General features: G+C 36.9%; 1 protein-coding gene across 3 annotated transcripts in view; it reads right to left on the bottom strand.

Annotated features, from left to right (window-relative positions):
• Positions 1-1,714: 1,714 nt before the first annotated feature.
• Positions 1,715-19,112, bottom strand: part of csnk1g2b (casein kinase 1, gamma 2b) — a 32,436-nt gene continuing 15,038 nt past the window's right edge. For 2 of the 3 annotated variants that reach the window (XM_059503800.1, XM_059503799.1), the window contains exons 3-12: positions 14,032-14,101; positions 8,958-9,106; positions 8,528-8,762; positions 8,149-8,234; positions 7,113-7,197; positions 6,879-7,027; positions 6,646-6,726; positions 4,393-4,494; positions 2,295-2,401; positions 1,715-1,851 (exon numbers count right to left, since the gene is read on the bottom strand). In XM_059503800.1, the coding sequence (XP_059359783.1) occupies positions 1,797-1,851; positions 2,295-2,401; positions 4,393-4,494; positions 6,646-6,726; positions 6,879-7,027; positions 7,113-7,197; positions 8,149-8,234; positions 8,528-8,762; positions 8,958-9,106; positions 14,032-14,101 (1,119 nt within the window). In that variant the 3' untranslated portion in view covers positions 1,715-1,796. The remainder of the gene's footprint in view (positions 1,852-2,294; positions 2,402-4,392; positions 4,495-6,645; positions 6,727-6,878; positions 7,028-7,112; positions 7,198-8,148; positions 8,235-8,527; positions 8,763-8,957; positions 9,107-14,031; positions 14,102-19,112) is intronic. The other variant, XM_059503801.1, reaches the window with a different exon arrangement.

The raw sequence follows: 19,112 nt of genomic DNA on the forward strand, positions 1-19,112 counted from the left end.
CAGCAGGTAAATGAACGAGTCAGCAGCTTATGAATTGCAATTTAATCCTAATTGAATCCTAATAACTTTTAATTAAATCTTAATTACTTTTGTCTTATACACACACACACACACACTATATAGACAAACGTATTTGGGACACATCTCATAATTATAGAATCCATGCGTTTCAATCAGATCCACTGCCATAGGTATATAAAACTAACCATGTAGCCAGCTTGCAGTCTCCATTTACAAATATTTGTAAAAGAAATGTGCTGTTCTGAAGAGCTCATCTGTGCTAGATATCTCACGGTCAAATGCAAGTGGTATATTTGGAAAGCAGAAGTGTTTAAGAACAGCAGCAACACAGCAATGAAGCATGAGACCATGTTAAGTCACAGAGTTCTGAGGCGCGTGGTGTGTAAAAGTCAACAATGCTTTGCTGACTCCATAGCTGCAGAGTTACAAACTTCCACTGGTATTAATATCAGCATAGAAACCCTGTGGAGGAGGCTTTATGAAATGGGTTTCCATGGCCGAGCAGCTGCTTGCAAGCCTCACATAAAGTACAATAGCATTAAGTGTCGAGTGTTGTAAAGCACACTGGAACTGGACACGGGAACAGTGGAAAAGCACTTTTCTGAGTTCTCACTTTTTTTCTTTTTCAAAGTCCCTGTGATAACACAGGAACCATCCAAAACACAGATTCTACAACAACAGTCATAACCATCAAACATATGAAAATAAACAAATGCAATCAAAAAATAACAGTACAGGACACTTGCTTAAATTTTAAACATTTTACTTGGAAAGGCACAAACTATGATTTCCTGGTAAATAAACTTTGATGTGAGAAATAAAACGAACATATTTGTCTTCTTTTCTTTAAACGGTCCTTGAACAGATATCAGCCCTGTGCGGGATGCTCTCCCACATCAGTTTATATAGTCTGTCGGTTGTCTTGTTTCATTTCAAGCCCACTTTGTTGTCTTCTCTCTCTTTTTTTCCAAAAAGTGCAATAACAACAATGACAAGAGAATAATATCCATTTATCTCTCGATCCCCCACAGTACCTGAGGCCAGTAACTGTGCTACAGAGTCCACAATAACAGAAAAAAAATTGAAGAATTTATATATATTTTTAAAAGGATAAAAAGAAAGCATTTTCAGGACACTAAAACTGCTTTACAACCCAAGGATTCCTTTCAGTAATAATAATAATAATAAAAAAAAACAAAAAAATTAAATTACAGGGGGGAAAAAAGGACTCCAGAGTCAGGTTGAGATGAAATGTGTCCTGTTATTTTGTAATTTGGTGGGTATCGTTCCCAGTACAGAGGATTCCTGCCCTCACGTTTTTTAAATCACAAATAAGATCTATTTCTAAGAAAACTTAAATCATTTGTTCACTGATGTAACATCCCCTGACCAACGAACAATAAACGTTCTGCATGAAAGCTAGTATACACCAACTGTTTCAAACAGCATCTTTTCACACACTGTGGTCTTATATCATCAATTAATTTTAACTTTTTGTGTTTATGTGAGATTTCTTTTTTTTTTTTACACATCGTTTTATGCATCTTCATTATGCTCTCTCTTTTTTTTTTTTTTTTTTGAAGGAACCAGAGTCTGTTGGACAGTCAACATCATTCCTTTGCACTCCATTAAGAGGTGAAGCATCTATGAAAGAAAGTGTGATGGGGACAGAGAGAGACAGAGAGAAAGACAGTGAAAGAGAGATCTGTGTATTTGCTTGCATTTCAAACTTAACAGTGACCAGAATGTTTCAAGTTCTTTTCAAAGAGCGCGCTTCACTTGTGCCTCTGAAGAGCTTTCCTCTTTCTTCTCTTAAAAAAACAACAGCACCTAAAAGAAAATCAGAACAAAATTTACTACAGACATTAAAGCAGTAAAGGGACATTCATATAGCAATTTGCAGAGACAAACTTTGCAATTTATAAATCATTTATTTTCAATTAGAATTTAAGAGCTACAAAGATGCAAAGTTGGCATATCCAGCATTGAAACATTTATGCAAATGAGCAGTGACAATCAACGGTAATAAAGATGGCAGAGATGATTTTACAGGGATTAATTGGTCTGTTATAATTCATCACAACCCACATACAGGGATTATATTAAACAAATAATGTAATGAGTGAAAGAGTGTCAGCAATTAATGATGCATTATGTCATGTCATTTGTATACAAAGAGTTTTACACTCAGAATATTATTTTTGTAACCGAATGAAAACTGATCTGTTATTTTAGGAACATCACTGGGGGACTTCTAGTGATAATAAACTTACTTTGTGTCGTCTGCCACCTCTACTTCAGCGGGTGCAGTGATGGGAGCGTTGGAGTGTCCTGCGGTCGGGTCGTCTGTGTTCAGCTCTCCGTTCGTGGAGCTCATGACCTGAAGATCACACAGACAGAAACAAAAACATGTCATGCAATTCCAAGAACGAAACTATTTACTACAGTGTGTGACATTAGAAAGTCACAATTTGCACTCTAAAGAAACGTATGCATCCTGTAATAGGTCATTAAAAACTGTGAACTGTAAATATTAAAGATATGAGATTTATATGACCAAAAGCACACACTTCTTTCAAAGTATGTGAAATAATCTAATAAACACATGTACTGACTGCTATTTCATCAAAATATCATTTGACAGATAAAACGGAACAAAGTACTTCCTAAAAAAAAATTGACTACAACAATCATCCTTAAAGATTATACACGTATGGAAAAAGGGAGGAAGCAAAGTATACAGTGAATATGTGATCTTTAAAATTTGTCATTAATGACTCATCTTTTTTTTTTTTTTAGGTAGAAAACATGTGACAACACTGCAGCATTCCTGTTTTCAAACAAGTTTGTTTGGGCCTATCTCATAGGCTGCATTTACCCTGCAGGTCTTGATGCCCAAAACTGATTTTCTGAGTATATCCGATTATTTTGACGATCATCTTTTATAAGTGACCCGTATATCCGATTTTTGCATTTACACTACACTGCTGAAACTACCAAATGTAGACGTTCTGACCCGGAAAAGGAAGTAAAACAGCACGAAATACAATTGATGCAGATGAAAATTAAATTATACAGTGTTTTGCTTTGTATTTGTGTTTTAAGCTTTTTATCTTACGTTGGCACTGTAGCCACGAGCGCTTAAAACCGTGCCTCCCCATATCTCGTGAAAAGACATGAAACCTCCGCATTGCTCCACTGTGTGTATTCTTCGTCCTCCATCGTGCCTATAAAAAGTCATGTGATCTCTGTTGGTGGTGTCCACCTGAGTTGACGTCACTTTAATGACGTACGACTCACATTTACTGGGGAATATCCGATTTGTCTCCTTACATGACACACGCAAATGCACGTATCCGATTCATATCCGATTTATTACCACATATGAATGAGGCCTGAATCCGATCTGAGAAAATTGGAATCCATGGGTTTTTTTCCTGCTTACACGTTCACTGGTCATATCCGATCTGTGCCACATAAGAGGAAAAAAATCGGAATCGAGTCACTTAAACCATTCAGTGTAAATGGGGCCATATTCAGCCCCTAAAAAGTCACATTTTGTAGAACTTGTAACTGGAATCTTTGTGCTGAGGCAGTGTTATTATTGTCAATACGAACTAAAATAAAAACTAAAAATTATTTTTCTTATACATGTTCAAAGGTTTGGGATCGAGATGGTTTTTTCAAAGGAAAAAAAAAAAATTTCATCTAGGATTCATTACATTTACCAAAAGTGTTTGTAATGTCACAGAATATTTTAAATTCAAACAAATGCAGTTCTTTAGAATTTTGAATTCATCAAAGAATCCTGGAAAAAAAATTATATGCTAAATAATGTTTGTAGCACCAAGTATTATTATATAATAATGTGACACTGAGAACTGGAGTAATGGCTGCAGAAAATTCAGCTTTGCCATAGGAATACCAAAACACAACAATAACAAAAACACAAGCTAAACACAAACATTATTTGTAAAGACAAATTGAAAAAAAAGAAGAGAAAATGAAATTATTAATTTAAAACTATAATAACCCTGTCTTTAAGATGATTGCAAAATCACTCCAAAACCCAAACACTAGGTGGCACATGCGTCTCATCAAGTGCCTTTCAAAGGAACCACATAAGAGTTTCTTCACTGAAATCTATCAGCATCCATTAGATCCTATCACACCGGGAGCTGCTCTCCAGCTAAAATGTTTTATGGCTTCTATTTAAAACACATGGTATCTCCAAGGAATGGCCCTGCTGCAATCTGTAGTGTGTTCAGAGCCTAAAGGAGCCAAGCTGAGCGCCACAGATGAAAGAGTGTGCGAAAGACAGAGAAAAGCAGCCATGCTCACTCAAAAAGCAACACCACGAGCAAGCAGTACCTGCACTGAGCCCCCCAGCCTCTCTGCCGTGAGACGCGACCCCAGAGTCTCCTTATTGGTCACTGGAGTGGGCTGGGACTCACTTCCTTTGGGCTCGGGCGACTGATCGACAGTAGAGGAGCATTTTGGACGGAGAAGCAAGAAGGGTGGGCGGGGTGAGATGGATGGAGATTTTGAGGTATGATGGGGAAGGGGCGGTGGATGAGTAAACACAAACAAACGAAAAATAAAACATTAAAAAGAAGACATCTCACATGCAGAAGCTTGCTCAATTTCTAAGATAAGATAAAAGTGAATGACACAAACTAATGGAAACAAAGAAAAAAAAACTGAGAAAAAAAAATCAACATCAACAGCAAACATGCAGAATTACAAAAGGCTGCTATTAGAAAAAGAGTTTTTTTTGTTTTTACAAATAATGAACACTACCATTTTAGCTTTTAACATTGTTTTTGCAAGTACATGCAACTACAAGCAGAGGGGCACATATATGTACAACAATCTTCCACCAGACGTTTAAGCTCATTTTATGCTCATGTAGCTTGAAATGAATGCAGATTTACTCTGGGTTAAACTGGGATTTTTAATAAAACAAGCAAAATTGCAGCTATATGTCAGTGGATGTACATCAGTACACATTTGATTTATTTTATTAAAAGAGGTCACAGGAATGAAGGGATGAGCCATAATGAAGTCAGAATTTCCAGGGTGGCACTCTGTGCTGCACTGAAGGACACTCACTGTTTGTTAGTGGAAGTATATTGGAAACAGGGGCACATTTTGTCAACATTTTATTCTATGATTTCACTGGAACATGAATAAGCAACCAAGAAATGGTGGATGTGCTTGAGTTGTGTAATGACAGCAAGAACACAAAATCCAGACAAAGACAAATTAAAAACAGTTACACTACTGACCAAAAGTTTTGGGTCAATAAGTGGTTTTTTTTTTTGTATGAAAAAATACAGCAAGGATGGCAGTAAAGACCTCTTACAAAATATTTCTATTTACGAATAAATGCTGTTAAAAATTTAAATAATCCTGAAAAAAAAATGCATCTCAGTTTCCACAAACATATTAACCCTTTAACTGTCACCCCATCCCATATACGGGACGCCTACATTTACTTCACTATATTACAATTAAATCTAATCTAATCTTGACAAACTATATATTGTTGGAAAGGTCTAAGACTCCCAAATATTTATTTTACCAATGTTTTTTGTAAAAAAAATATGTAGGAAAAGTAATAGATTAATTTATGACAATAGTGCACCCTCAAAAATCTACATTATAACAGGAGATTTGACCTTTGTTTAAAAAAAAGACTTCGTCGTTGCCTTTTTCTCTATCACATTTTAGAAATCATCAGAAATTATATATCAACTTAATTTAAATCTCAAAATTCATCCTTTGAAACCCATTTTAAATTCAAACATTGCATTACCATTCAAATGGTACATCAAAATCATGTAACAATGTTTTCATTTGAGTGACAGTTAAAAGCACCACTGATGATAAGAAATGTTTTTTAAGCCTCAAATCATCATATTAGAATGAATTCTGAAGGATCACGTGACTAAAAGCTATAATAATGGCTGCTGAAATTTCAGCTTTGAAAAAATTACTTTGTTAAATAACACGCATAGAAAACAAATTAGAACTAATAATATTTCACAGTATCACAGTTTTATTGTATTTTTGAGACTCAAAAAATTACTGTCGACAAACTTTTGAAAGGTAGTGTATCTAGAAAAAAAAAACTGATTTATTTATTATTGAGGAATACTTGTCCTGTTCAAATTGTCATAATCCTCAAGACAACAAGACAAAACAGATGTGGGAACATGATATTCACAGACTTATGGCCCTCATCTCCAGTGAGAGCATTTATGCCCTATAGAAAAAAGCAAGGCACAGCTAGCCTTCCATCCCACTAATTAATCACACAAGTGATGTTCAAAAGTTGCATTGCACAACTGTAACCTCACACCAAACTTGAGCAACTCCTCCGACAACTATTACTCTGTCATCAATGTGTATGACCAAAAGCATTGGGCCTTATTCTGATTGGCTGCATATGTAAAGAGGAAAAGTGGGCGGGTATACTATATCTGGTTTTGAGTGTGTAAGATACATCTTACACTGCACTGGAGTGAATTAAATGTACACTACCACCTAGGTAATTAAAAAGTGTATAGCATACTTCCCTTAAGTAGATCCACTCCGAGTTTAACTGTGCACCCAGCTCACCTGGTTTTTGGTCTGCGCTTGTGCTTTGTCTCTGCTGCTCGGCTGGGGTGTGTCTGTGGGGATGGGGCCTATAGGTGTAGGCTGTAAAAGACAACAATGATCTCACCATTGAGCATGTCTCTCACACTCATACAATTGGAAATAAACCCAACATAGCATGACAAAGGCATTTGACAGTTGAAGTACACAAGAAAGGCATTGAGGAAGTATCTTTGGAGGAAACAAACACTCACGAGAGGCTTGCCGACCCAGTCGTACTCGTAATCAAAGACGTAGCCGTTCCTGTCGAAGAGGTCTGTGAAGAGCTTTCTCAGGTAATCGTAATCTGGTTTCTCAAAAAAGTCCAGTCGTCTCACATATCTCAGATAGGTGGCCATTTCCTCTGAACAGAAAATGAAAATGGCGTTAGTTCAGGGAAACGATTAATACACTACTGTGCTTGACATGACCGCATGGATGGCACTGACCTGGGAAACTTTCACATAGCACTTCGATCGGCGTAGCTCGCTTGGTGTCGCCAATTTTCTGGTAACGTTCTTTTAGCGTGTCCGCCTGTATGGAAAACACACAAATGACTTCTCACCAACAAACTGAAAAGACTTATGAAAGACTAAACCTGGCTGAAATGTAATTAAGCATATGCAACACGTAAATCCAGGGCAAGATTTTGCCTCTGGCTAGTTTTATTGAATAGGCAATGACTCGCACAACAAAAGAAGATTCTTACTATTTTTTTTTTAACATTGACTTTTTCATTCTCACCCTACTGTCATGTGCCTTCCATGTAATCCCTTTAAGTGATGAATTAACAATGGTGTGAGAGGCAGCAATTCAGCAGGCAAGCACAGAGCTTCTAACACCTGTGTGCGTTCAGAAGCAACCGGAACCGCTACGGCCATGTGACTCATTGCTCTAACACATGGCTGAGCAACTGAACCACATGAGCAGCTGATATCTGCATTTGTTGTCATGTCATTGCACTTCTCAGTTACACTGCTGTTCAAAAAATTCAGTAAGACTTTTTTCTTGAAAAAAATAAGCAAGGATGCATTCAAAAGTAACAGCAAAGACATCTGTAATGTTAACAAAATTCTAATAAACACTGTTCCTTCATAAACAATACTGAAGAGTATCATTAAATAAAAAGAAATCTGCATTTCAAACATTGAAATTAAGTCATGATATGAAGAATGATATCCAAAGGATCATGTGACACTGAAGACTGGAGCCTTAGAGTAAAATGGGAAACATTTTATTGTAATAATTTAATATTTATATTGCTTTTATTGTATTTCTGATCAAATAAATGCATCATTGGTGAACATAAGAGGCTTGTCTCAAAAAATAAATATCTTACCACCTTAACATTTTCAGCAGTATTGTTGTACATGCGTATAGAAAAACCCTGAAACCTGAGGATTCCTTTATTAATACCTCAAAAAGGTTGCAAAGATCAAAAAGAAATGAAATCATTTTAAGAATGGGTGGTATAAAAGTGCAAACCTTCAAGCCCTGCCAGGGCAAACTGCCTCTCAGGAAGTACATAAACATATGGCCCAGTGCTTCTAGGTCGTCCCTTCTGCTTTGTTCTAAGTAGGAAGAAAAACAACAACTGTTACACGTCATACTGATCGACGCAAAAGGTACATTTTCGCTGTAAAGTGAGATGGATATATTTCAAAGTACATGATTAAGTGGGTTACATAAATATGAGTCACTCAAGAAAATGAAAGTATGTAATTTAAGGTGGGTTGCTGATTTTATTATTTTTCCCCTTCGCCTAAGAAATCAGTTAAAAAAATAAATAAATCGAGAAATGTACATTTTGGAAACACAAGGCTGGTTTTCACAGGAAAATGAAAGGAGAGTATTTAGTGCACACCTTTTCCCAGATGTGTGTTGATACTCATATACCGGGCAGTGCCAGTCAGGCTCTTATGCTCTCGGTATGGGATGTGTTTTTTGGTCTCGGGGTCTATGTATTCTTTGGCAAGCCCGAAGTCAATGATATGAATGGTGTGCTGCCTCTTAGACCCCGGCCGCCCCACCAAAAAATTCTCTGGCTTGACATCTCGATATATCAAGCTCCGCGTATGAACGTACTCCATCCGTGTTATCTGAAAAAACAAGGAAGATGCTGTTAAGGACATTCTGGACCAAAATAAATAAATAAAAAATCCAACAAAAACATCACAGAGCTGAACAATTCCTAGAAGTAATTTAGAAAAAAGCCAAAATAAATCCTAAATGTGTAATGAGACAAACCAAAATTGCTGAAAAAAAGCTAACAGCCTCTCTGACCAGACGCTTACCAGTTGAATAGCTATCATTAGGACGGTCTTGAGGGAGAAAGTGCGGTCGCAAAGGTCAAACAGGTCCTCCAGACTGGGCCCAAGCAGTTCCAGAACCATAGCATTGTACTTCCCACAAGGGCCGAAGTAGAAGACCTGAGGAACTCCCTCTGCAAAGACAAAAGACAAAATTATCATTTTACAACCCAGTGAAATGCAAATGCAGAATCTCAAACTCTTGTTTTTATCCTTTAGAGAAATGCGTCTGTTCTAATATTTTCTTAACACCACCAAATGTTTAGCATCCTGTTCACAGCCAGTGCAGGCCACCGTCTCCGACAGGACCCATAATGACAACACCTTGAACAAAACAATACTAACAAGCCCTTGGAGAGAGAGCTCATCATGCAATTCATTAAAACAGCGACTATCTCACGCTTACAGAGTTTACAGAGGGCTGTACAACAGTTGATCTGTCCCATGTACACGCTACCTCACAGTAAGAACATGATTCTGAAAGGTAAATGAAGGCGGGGCTGAACATTATTCAACAAAACTGTTTTGCTTCCACTGAAACTATATAGCATAGTAAGGGTGGGTAATATACCAAATGAAACTACATAGACTAGTATAAATTTCTACTGCAATTATGCAAAACAGTGCTTTATGGCAGGAAATGGGTGTTCAATCAAAGAGCAAAAAGAGCTTAAATTAAAGAAAAAAGGTTGTGTCCCCTTAGATATAGTTGCCTTTTATCAGACTTTATATAGACTTATCAGCTAAAAGTGAGAAGCCTATATATTTGCTTAATTTGAAAAAAAAAGTAATGACAAACACATTTAAATAAATATAAATATTAAAATTCAAATGAATATTTACAACAGTAGAAATAAGAAAATATCTTCAAATGTGTGAATATATATATAATTTATAATAAAATATATTTTCATATATTATATTTACATGCATTCATAATAAAAACGGATTTTTATATTGTGCTATTTTTGCTTGTATCACCCACCCCTAGCACCATACAGCTTAAAGTTACAGACCAAAGCAAATAGTCTTTTTAATTTTGCTGTGACTCCACAAAACAAGACCTCAAGGACACACAGTTCTTAACTGCTGCCCACTGCCAGTGTTTCCAATTCAATTCCAGGTTGCCTGTGCCAAATCACTTTTGTGTATGTGTGTTCTTCAGTCCAATGGTCAGATGCAGAGGCGCATGAGACCCACTGAGACAGCGAGCCTAGGAAAACCCAGCTCCAGGGAGGATTCTAGAAGGATTTACCTGATCTGGCAAACGTCATTCCCACGGGTGGGGGTGCCGAACATGCGTACACACACCTGCCTGCACTTTAGCCACCCGGATCCGTTTGGAAACCACAACGATGATGGATGTGCCCATGGCAAAAGTGCAGCCAGGAAGTTGACTCAGCAAAGAACCAGATCGGAAGTTTAAACCCAACGCCAACTCGGCAATCAGAAGAAGGATAATTAAAACCATGCGCATCTGGATCACTTCCTTGAATTATAAACAAGGTCAATTGCAGGTTTTTAAAAGCGTTTCAAATCATACCGAAAAATATAATATTTTAATGATTATATAGGCGGAAAGCATGGCTATGAGAGGAAGCACAGTCCAATTTATCCATGCGGTATGCACAAAAAAGCTGCACAACAGAAAGGCATGTGATGAGCCATAAACACAGAGAGGCCACAAAAAGTATTTGGACACCAAGTCACAACTCTCAATTAGGAATGAACCGATAACATTCCTACTGATACAGAGAATTAGATCTTTTTCTTTTTTATGTTAGGGCAGATAGCCGATTAAAGTGTTAATGATCATAATAATCTAAAAATTAAATAAATGAATAAAATACTTTAACACATTAAAATCTCAAATTAATAAATCTCGTCAATGTCAACTAAATAACATGAAATATGGATAAAATAGAATGATAGCAAAAGTAATCTTATAACAGGCAGAAACATCCAGCTATGATTACATATCAATATTAAGCTGATAAACATCAGTCAACCAACACTGATATATAAAAAAATAATACATGAATGCATGAATAAATACATAAAAAACTGCATACATGCATAATCGCATACAAACATACAAACAAAAATCAATCAATCAATTGACTAATGGTGTTAGTCATCAGCATATTATTTTTTATTCAATGTATGAAATCAGTTCAGTTAATAAATTTTTAAATTTTGCTTAAGTGTCCAATCACCTATGTAGGCAGTCTTTGGCTTTATGCATTTTTTCTGCAGTGCACCGTTGCACTTTTAACAGCCTCTGTGCAGCGACACTAAAGTTCAACAAGGAGATTTTCTGCCATATCACAACCCCACTCGCTCTCATCACGAACAGAGCCTGAGAGAAAACAACACAACTCATTGTTCATCAAACACATGCCCTCTCAGAGCAGACGCACTGGAATGTTAAAGTTTAGCACACATGCCCAAGCGAAGGCTTGCATATTAAAGATTCAGCATGCAGCCAGAGAACAACAAGGCCCTGATTCCATTAGCGGGACAGTGGAGAAGAATCAGGGGCTGAAACATGATCGCTCTGGCCAGCAAAGGTCCCAGTGTGATTCAGGAGATGAGAGGGCTTGCGTTATCCACCCTGCTGCATTAAACATCCACAGCCTACAATGCAGAGAGTTCCATGACCCTTTTTTCCCCAAATGTCAGAGATTGAACGCAACGATTGAAAAGCCACTAACCAAGTCAAAGTCACCCCATGCAACTCGACTAAAAATAACTCTAGAGCTTAAATCAGCACCACAATAGCAATTAAACATTTAAACACAAGCTATTTAAAACAAGTAAGCTACACGGCAGCAGCTAATTCCCCTTCATTGCACTTTAAAATGCCTTACGCTTTAAATAATTGACAGAGGCATAAAACTGTATGACATTTAAAGTACAAAACTGTTGATGGTGCAAAGCAAAGATCTTATTTATGATAAATGCACCACTGTGACATCAACAATTAGACAGAGTGTGTGGCAATATGCCCCAGGAACAACCTAACATGACCCGGACTCTTTTTCCAGGGAGGTAGAGAATTAACACTCTTCTTTAGCTGCAGGTTTAAGTGAGCAGAGGTTCTCCAGTGGCTTGAGATGAGTCTCACAATGGCAGATCCTCTCAAAGGATTCTCTGCTGGGAAAGCTGGAGGCTCTAGTTTGGTTGTCTCCTCCTAGGCTTCGTAAAACCTTTAGATCCAGATTTTACAACTGTGAATCACTGGATCCCGCTGGCTTGCTTTGGAAAGTGATCACGTTCAGTTTGAAGTGATGGTTATGCATTACCAGAAGGTCAGGTTGTGTAAGATTCAGTGTCACACTGAAAAGCACAGGTTGAGAAACATCAAGTTTTTGAAACTGCATTCATCTATTAGACCTGAACATTTTGATCCTGATGGTCTTTTGTCCATTCCAGTATATTGTATGTCCCATGTCATTTAGGCCTTGGATTGAAGGACAAGACAAGACCGACAAGACACGACAAGTACATAGACGACAAGTAAGAAAAGGAGCTAAATTTAAAGGTCAAGGTTTGACATTCTGAGCAATGTAAAATACAGCAAAACACCACATGGGACAGTTAACCCAAAACCCCAAATAATTATTCCTGTAATACCTCAAAATCTTGTTTATATAAGTTTTATAAAAGGATAAATGTCACAAAAAATCAAATACATACAGGGTTTCTGCAGATTTTATGAAGGTACATTTCTGAAAGTAAGACACATTTTAAGACCAATTATAGAAAATTTAAAGGAATAAATTAAAGGGAACACAACGTGTTTTCTAAATATAAATACATAGGGAGAATGCAATGAGTTGTATCAGCAACCATTTAAAATACTTTGTAATTATTTTGAAATATTTAGAATTTTGTAAATGTCTGAAGATATTTAAATCAACATACATTTATCTGGAAAGCAATATCACATCATTATATACAGCTAGTTTACTGAGAAAGTGATGAAAGTTAAGGGAGTTTATGATTAAAACAAGAACAACTATCTGGCAATGTGGTAAGACAAATCAGTGTGCACTATATTTAATGCCTTTATAAATTTACGATTTTCTGCTCTGATTTAAGACGTTTTAAGGCCTTAATATGTGGAAGCACGAATTAAGACTTGTATGACCCTTAAGACCTGCAGAAACCCTGGAAAAAGTCAAACAATAAAACATAAATGATTATACATTCTTTAGCTTTGTGAAAGACCTGGTTCATAAACAGCAGCAGCAACTGAAACACGATAGCCATCCATGTTTATTTTCTCTTCACGCACTACTGGACATATGGCTTTCTTCTAGAGAGGAATCAGTCACGTGCTAGACATTCGATAATGGCAACCCAGCCACGAGGAGTCGTGTAGTTATAAATATAGTGGGCCTGGCCTGCACGCCTGCACTTTCACTGGCTATTAATGTTGCAGGGGTGGCAGCAGTGGCTCCGGTGAGCTGGCAGAGGATCAGAGCCTGGGTCTAGAGACAGGCGTTTAGTGAATGAGATCATTGCATTGAAGGGTGGCTACGGGTCGATGTGAATAAGAGCTGTACTTTGTGCCAGTCAACCTTCCGGTTCAGTGATCAAATGGATGGAAGCACCAAGGATTTGTACAAGCTGCTCGTCCTTTTCATTGTAGGGCTTAAAAGGATCAAAGTTCAGCCTTCTGGCTTCACAAAATGTATGGTAATTACAATCAAAATGGCCAAGTGTAGTTCTCCAATCACAGAGCTCTGAGATTTAACTGGGAGGGAGACACGTAATAAACAAGAACTTGAACACGACATCTTCTCGTAGTGGACTTCCCCTGGGTAACCTCTCACCTTGTACCCCCCTTAATCTCAATCCCATTTTAGACCCTCCTCCTTTTCACTGTCACTTGCTGCTGATGGGTGAAGCAGCCACATCAAAAGGTTAGAAATCACCACCCCCACGATTCACAGCACACAACTGAAGGAAGATCGGTCTCATACAGGATGAGTAGGTGGCGTTTTTTCATAAAGCATATAACATACGATTCTAGAAAGGCTGTGATGCTTACCTGAACTTCCCAGCTGTTTATAAAATCTGTACTCCAAATGGAGTTGAGGTGCCCTGGATTTGATTGGCTCCTGAAAGAGAAGGAAAGACTAGGCATTAAAGGATTACAGGAAATAATCAGAGAATCTCTCAAATATAACACAAACACAAATGTGACAATAATCCTCAGCTTTACAACAAAGTACAAAGGTAATTTCAGCATCACATATTTCTAGTCAACAACACATATCCACCTTTATTTTGCAAATTTTCCAAAAATACTTTTTTTTTCCTACCATTTTGTAAACTACTTGGGGTTGGTGAGATTTTTATGTGTGCTCACCAAGGCTGCATTTATTGGATCAACAATATAAAAACAGTGTGAAATTTTCACAATTTAAAATAACTGTTTTCTATATTAATATTTATTTTGTGTGAGATTTCTTCATGACAAAGCTGAAGGTTTAACAGCTATTATTCCAGTCTTCAGTGTCAAATGATCTTTCGGAAATCATTCTAACATGACAAATTGGTGCTTAAGAAACATTTATTATAATCAATGTTTCAAGTTGTTTTTCAATGGGTAAATAAATTAATACATACAATTAAAAGGAGAAAAAAAGATAAAATACAAAAAGCAAATCTAAGCAACAAAGAAAGTTAACAGAAATGTCAAGTGCACACAGATGGCACAAGTGCTCTTCTAAAAACTGAAGTGGGATGGTAAAAGAGAAGTCAGAGCCAACAACACGACTATATCACTTCTCATGGCCAAACTAGCAGCGTGTTCTGTCACCCTCCCACATTTTCTTTGTTATAAAGAATCCATCCCTGCACCCTTTATATAAGTCAAGAGAGACTGCCTGGAAAAAAACTTTCCAGTGGTTAATGGCCTGTAACAGAGAACACACTGAGCGAGTCCTCAATCAGGTGTCACGTTACAGAGCCCTCACAGTACAGCAGCCAGGCCTCTCCATCTCCCAGAGCCTGCTAACAGCCAGCGCTCATCCATCCACCTGACCACAGACATGCACAAACATGACCTTTACGTTGTAACGGTGGCCATGTGATTAAAGCCACTGGACTGGTAATGAACAAAATCAGGAGTTCAAGACCCATGAATCCAATAACAAATATCATTGATTAAAGCACTTAACCTCTAGGTGGTCTTCCTATGTATTAGTTAAATTGGAATGAAAAACATCTGCAAAAAAAATACTAGTAGCAACTTTGTTGTTTAAAACATCATATCAGGAATAGTTTAATACTATATAATTCATAATATATTAGAGCTGAAACAACGAATCGATTTAATCGATAAAAATCGATTATTAAAATAGTTGTCAACTAATTTAGTCATCGATTCGTTGCTAAATAACTTTTATTTGCCGTAAGCGGCTCATTTCGTGCATATTTCAAATCTGCGGTGACCAAAGTGTGGCAGTAATGAGCCACCGGAGGTTTTACTCAGCCAGTACAGCAGGAGAAGTAGCGAATAGCCAATAGCTGGCCTCGTTTTATGTCACGTGCTTCCCGAACAGCGTCTCTGCAGCATTTAGCGGGATGCGGGAGACTGGGAGTACTTTACTTTGAGCCTTCAAAAAAGAAGAGTAACCTGTAAACTCTGCACTACTGAACTGTTTAAGGGGACGTTCACATATCGCGTCTTTTGCGCGCTCAAGTTCGTTATTTCCAACACCGCACCGCATCGAGTTAAAAACATCTCAACTTTTCTGAATGCTGCAAGCGCATCGCGGGTCATGTGACAAGAACTAACCAATCAGCTTCATCCTTTCCCGTAACAACGTTAAAAGCTCAATCAAGATGAAAGGAACAGCTGATCATAGTTGTATATGGATTTCCGTTTTGAAATAAATTTAGTAGCAGAGCTACTGCAAGTGATTTTTTGAGCTGCAAATCCATTTATCCTTTGCTGAAATTTCCGCGTCTTCAAGGAGAGAGCACGTCATTGTTGCTTATCAAAGGCAGACGCCTCAGGGAAAGGAGGAAAGGAGGAGAAAGCGGCGCGCCTAGCGTTTTCCACGCGTTTTTAGGCACGATATGTGAACGGCCCCTAAGACTTTTATTTGTGCAGATTCTCCAGTACAATGTTGTTTGCAAATGTTTAGTCGAAAAAGCTGATAACATTGCTTTTTAACAGTTAACATTAAAAGCTTTACAAACATGTTCTGTGATCAGTTTGTAGTTTACCAGTTCAAAATTCAGTCGTGCAGCCTAATTATGACTGAATGAGAGAGGTAAATGTTTAAAGATATTTGAAATGCACTTTTTTTCTAAGTATTCACTGCTCTTTTTCACACAGCAGGTTTTTTGTGTGTGACTGTCCAATTTTTTTTTTCTGGACAACCTTCTGATGGATTTTACTTTAAATTGTGAGTTCCATTCAGGTTTCATGCCACTGGCACTTTATTCGAAGGATTGTTTACAATTTCACAGCAAAAGCTATAAAGCTGTTTCCCAGTAAATAATAAAATACAATGCACTGCAATTTTATTCTGTTTTATCCTTATTCTTAGTGAAAATATGTTCTGAAAGATTCCTTAATAAGCTTCGTTCGGGATGTTAAACTACTTTAGGAGCTCTAAGGACTACCATGGTGAAAACATTATTTGAAATCTCCTTGTGAAATTTGCTAGAGTATGGGTCAGTGTCCTGATTGCAGAAGAGTTCGACAAAGGATTACTAACACAATAAAACAACTCCAGGTATATTTTTAATTAGGATATAACAGTGCAAAATGGTTAAAATCTCTTAAAAATCTATGCTGAAGGATAAAGACCATTTATTAATAATTTACTTGGGGAAAAAATGGAAAAAACTAAAATATAAGTACATAAACCGATTAATCGAAAAAATAATCGACAGATTAATCGATTATCAAAATAATCGTTAGTTGCAGCCCTATAATATATAATTATATAATTGCATAAATATTTATAAAATAACTGGAGAATCATTATTGCCAATGCAGTGTAAAAAAAACTGTACTAAAACAAACTGAAATAAAGTTAATAAAATATCATAGACATATAAACTTTTAAAGAAACTTAAAGGCTACACATGACATTTCTCACTAGCAAGGAGACAGCGCTGTTTAGAGACGCTGCAGCAGAAGAGTGTTTAGAGGTACGTTAGCCTAATTCACACAAGCTCTTTTTCTTTCTCTCTCTCTCTGTGTCTCTGTCACTCTTTCTAATAACTTCATTAATAACTGTATTAGAATGCTATCAATGGCTCAAGCCTCTGTTACCAGCTTTAAAACGACGTTTTGGTACTAGTAAAAGAGGCACTGAATAGATGAGGAAGAAATAGTCCTACTCAAAATAGTGATTTAAGTACAAAAACCGGACGAATCCCTTTAAATAAATCATCGGATTGATGTCTTGAGGTATGGTAACTGTAGTATATTAGAAATATACTACAGTTACCATACCCCCGCTTCGCATTGTGGCCGCATCACCACCTCGAGTGTGCATTATTTGTCTAATAATTCAACGGCCAGTCATCAATTATTCATTACTTAAAACTAAACCCATTTAATGCATTTAATTGCCAAATTACATCCAAAATGCAAATACAAATATATCAATAAAAATTTAATAAAATAAAAATATAAATTAAATAAAATAAATTCAAAATAACATCAATAAAAAGTCACTATTAATAAGTGAGTCATTGTGACTGAACAGAATCATTTAACGGTTGATTCATTCAGGAACAAAATGCTGTCATGTTGCATAAAGACACAAAACGGCGTGGCGACTGTGTTTGGAATCTTTTTTTTTGTCAAAAAAAAAAGAGCACTACTGGCAATATGGTGTCTAAAATGTAAGTATCTTAATATAAAATTCTTATTTATTGAACTGTTGCATAAAATCAGTATCACATTTGTAATCAAGCTACTTTTTAGCGGTGAAAACTGGCACTCTTTGTGTGATACTGACTAACCTTCTTTCTGTGGTATTTTTATAGATAACTGTATTGTGAGTGTGTCTGTGTGTGTGTCACAGAGAGAGAATGAGACAATCAACCTGAATGGTGCTTAGTCTTTCACAAAACATAGCTAACTTAGGGACATCATAACTAGTCACCAAATTGATTTACGGTAGGGATATGCTGGTATCAAATTTTCCTGCGATTAATTGCAAATGCTTTTATCACGGTATACGGTATTATCATGGTATTGAAATTTAGTTTTTAAAAAGTGGTCATAATACAGTATAACATGTTAAAATGACTTTTTCTTATAACAAAAATAACTGAATTTAAATACAATAAAGCAATACAGAAAAAAATAAAGTTAAAAGTTTTACACAGATTAAAGTGCAAAAGAACTATAAAGACCTATAGGTATCACTTTACAATTAAACCTCATTAGCTGACCTTAGTTTAGTGTTGTCAAAAGACCCGGTACTTCGGTACCAAGACGGTACTAAAAAAAAATGAAAATGTGACGGTACCAGGCAGGGCTGTGCAAAAAATCAAATGCGATTTTCATGCGCATCTCATCAGTAAAGATGCTCCTGTAATTAGAAGTATAGTCTCCAGCACGTGCGTTCAGATCAGGGTTGCCAGGTTTTCACAACAAATCTTGCCCAGTTGCTTCTTAAAACTAGTCCAAAACTAGCCCAATCGTGTTTCCGGGAGGTTCCCCGATAAAAATTGCTTCCCGGGGTTAAAATATACATTTTTTGGAAGGGTTGCCCTGGTAAAATTCGCATTTTAGGGGCTAAATATCACATTATTTTGTATTGGGGTTGCTTCAAACCGCGGACATGAAAAACAACCACAGACTTGGCAACACTGGTTCAGGTGGAGCGGCAGTTACTACACAGAGCCGTAGTCTACCGACAAATAACACAAAATCGTTTTCAAAATCGACAAAGAATCGCCTGCGATTTTAACATCGATTTTGTGTAGATTGTCAGTGAATTACGGCTCGGTGTAGTAAATGCCAACCGGTGTTGCCAAGTCTGTGGTTGTTTTTCATGTCCGCGGGTCGAAGCGACCCCAATACAAATAACGTGATATTTAGCCCCTAAAAAAAAATTCTTTACCGTTAATTTGAACTATTTAATGCAT

This window comes from Carassius carassius, chromosome 21 (genome assembly GCF_963082965.1).
Source record: "Carassius carassius chromosome 21, fCarCar2.1, whole genome shotgun sequence".
NCBI classification, from domain to species: Eukaryota; Metazoa; Chordata; class Actinopteri; order Cypriniformes; family Cyprinidae; genus Carassius; species Carassius carassius.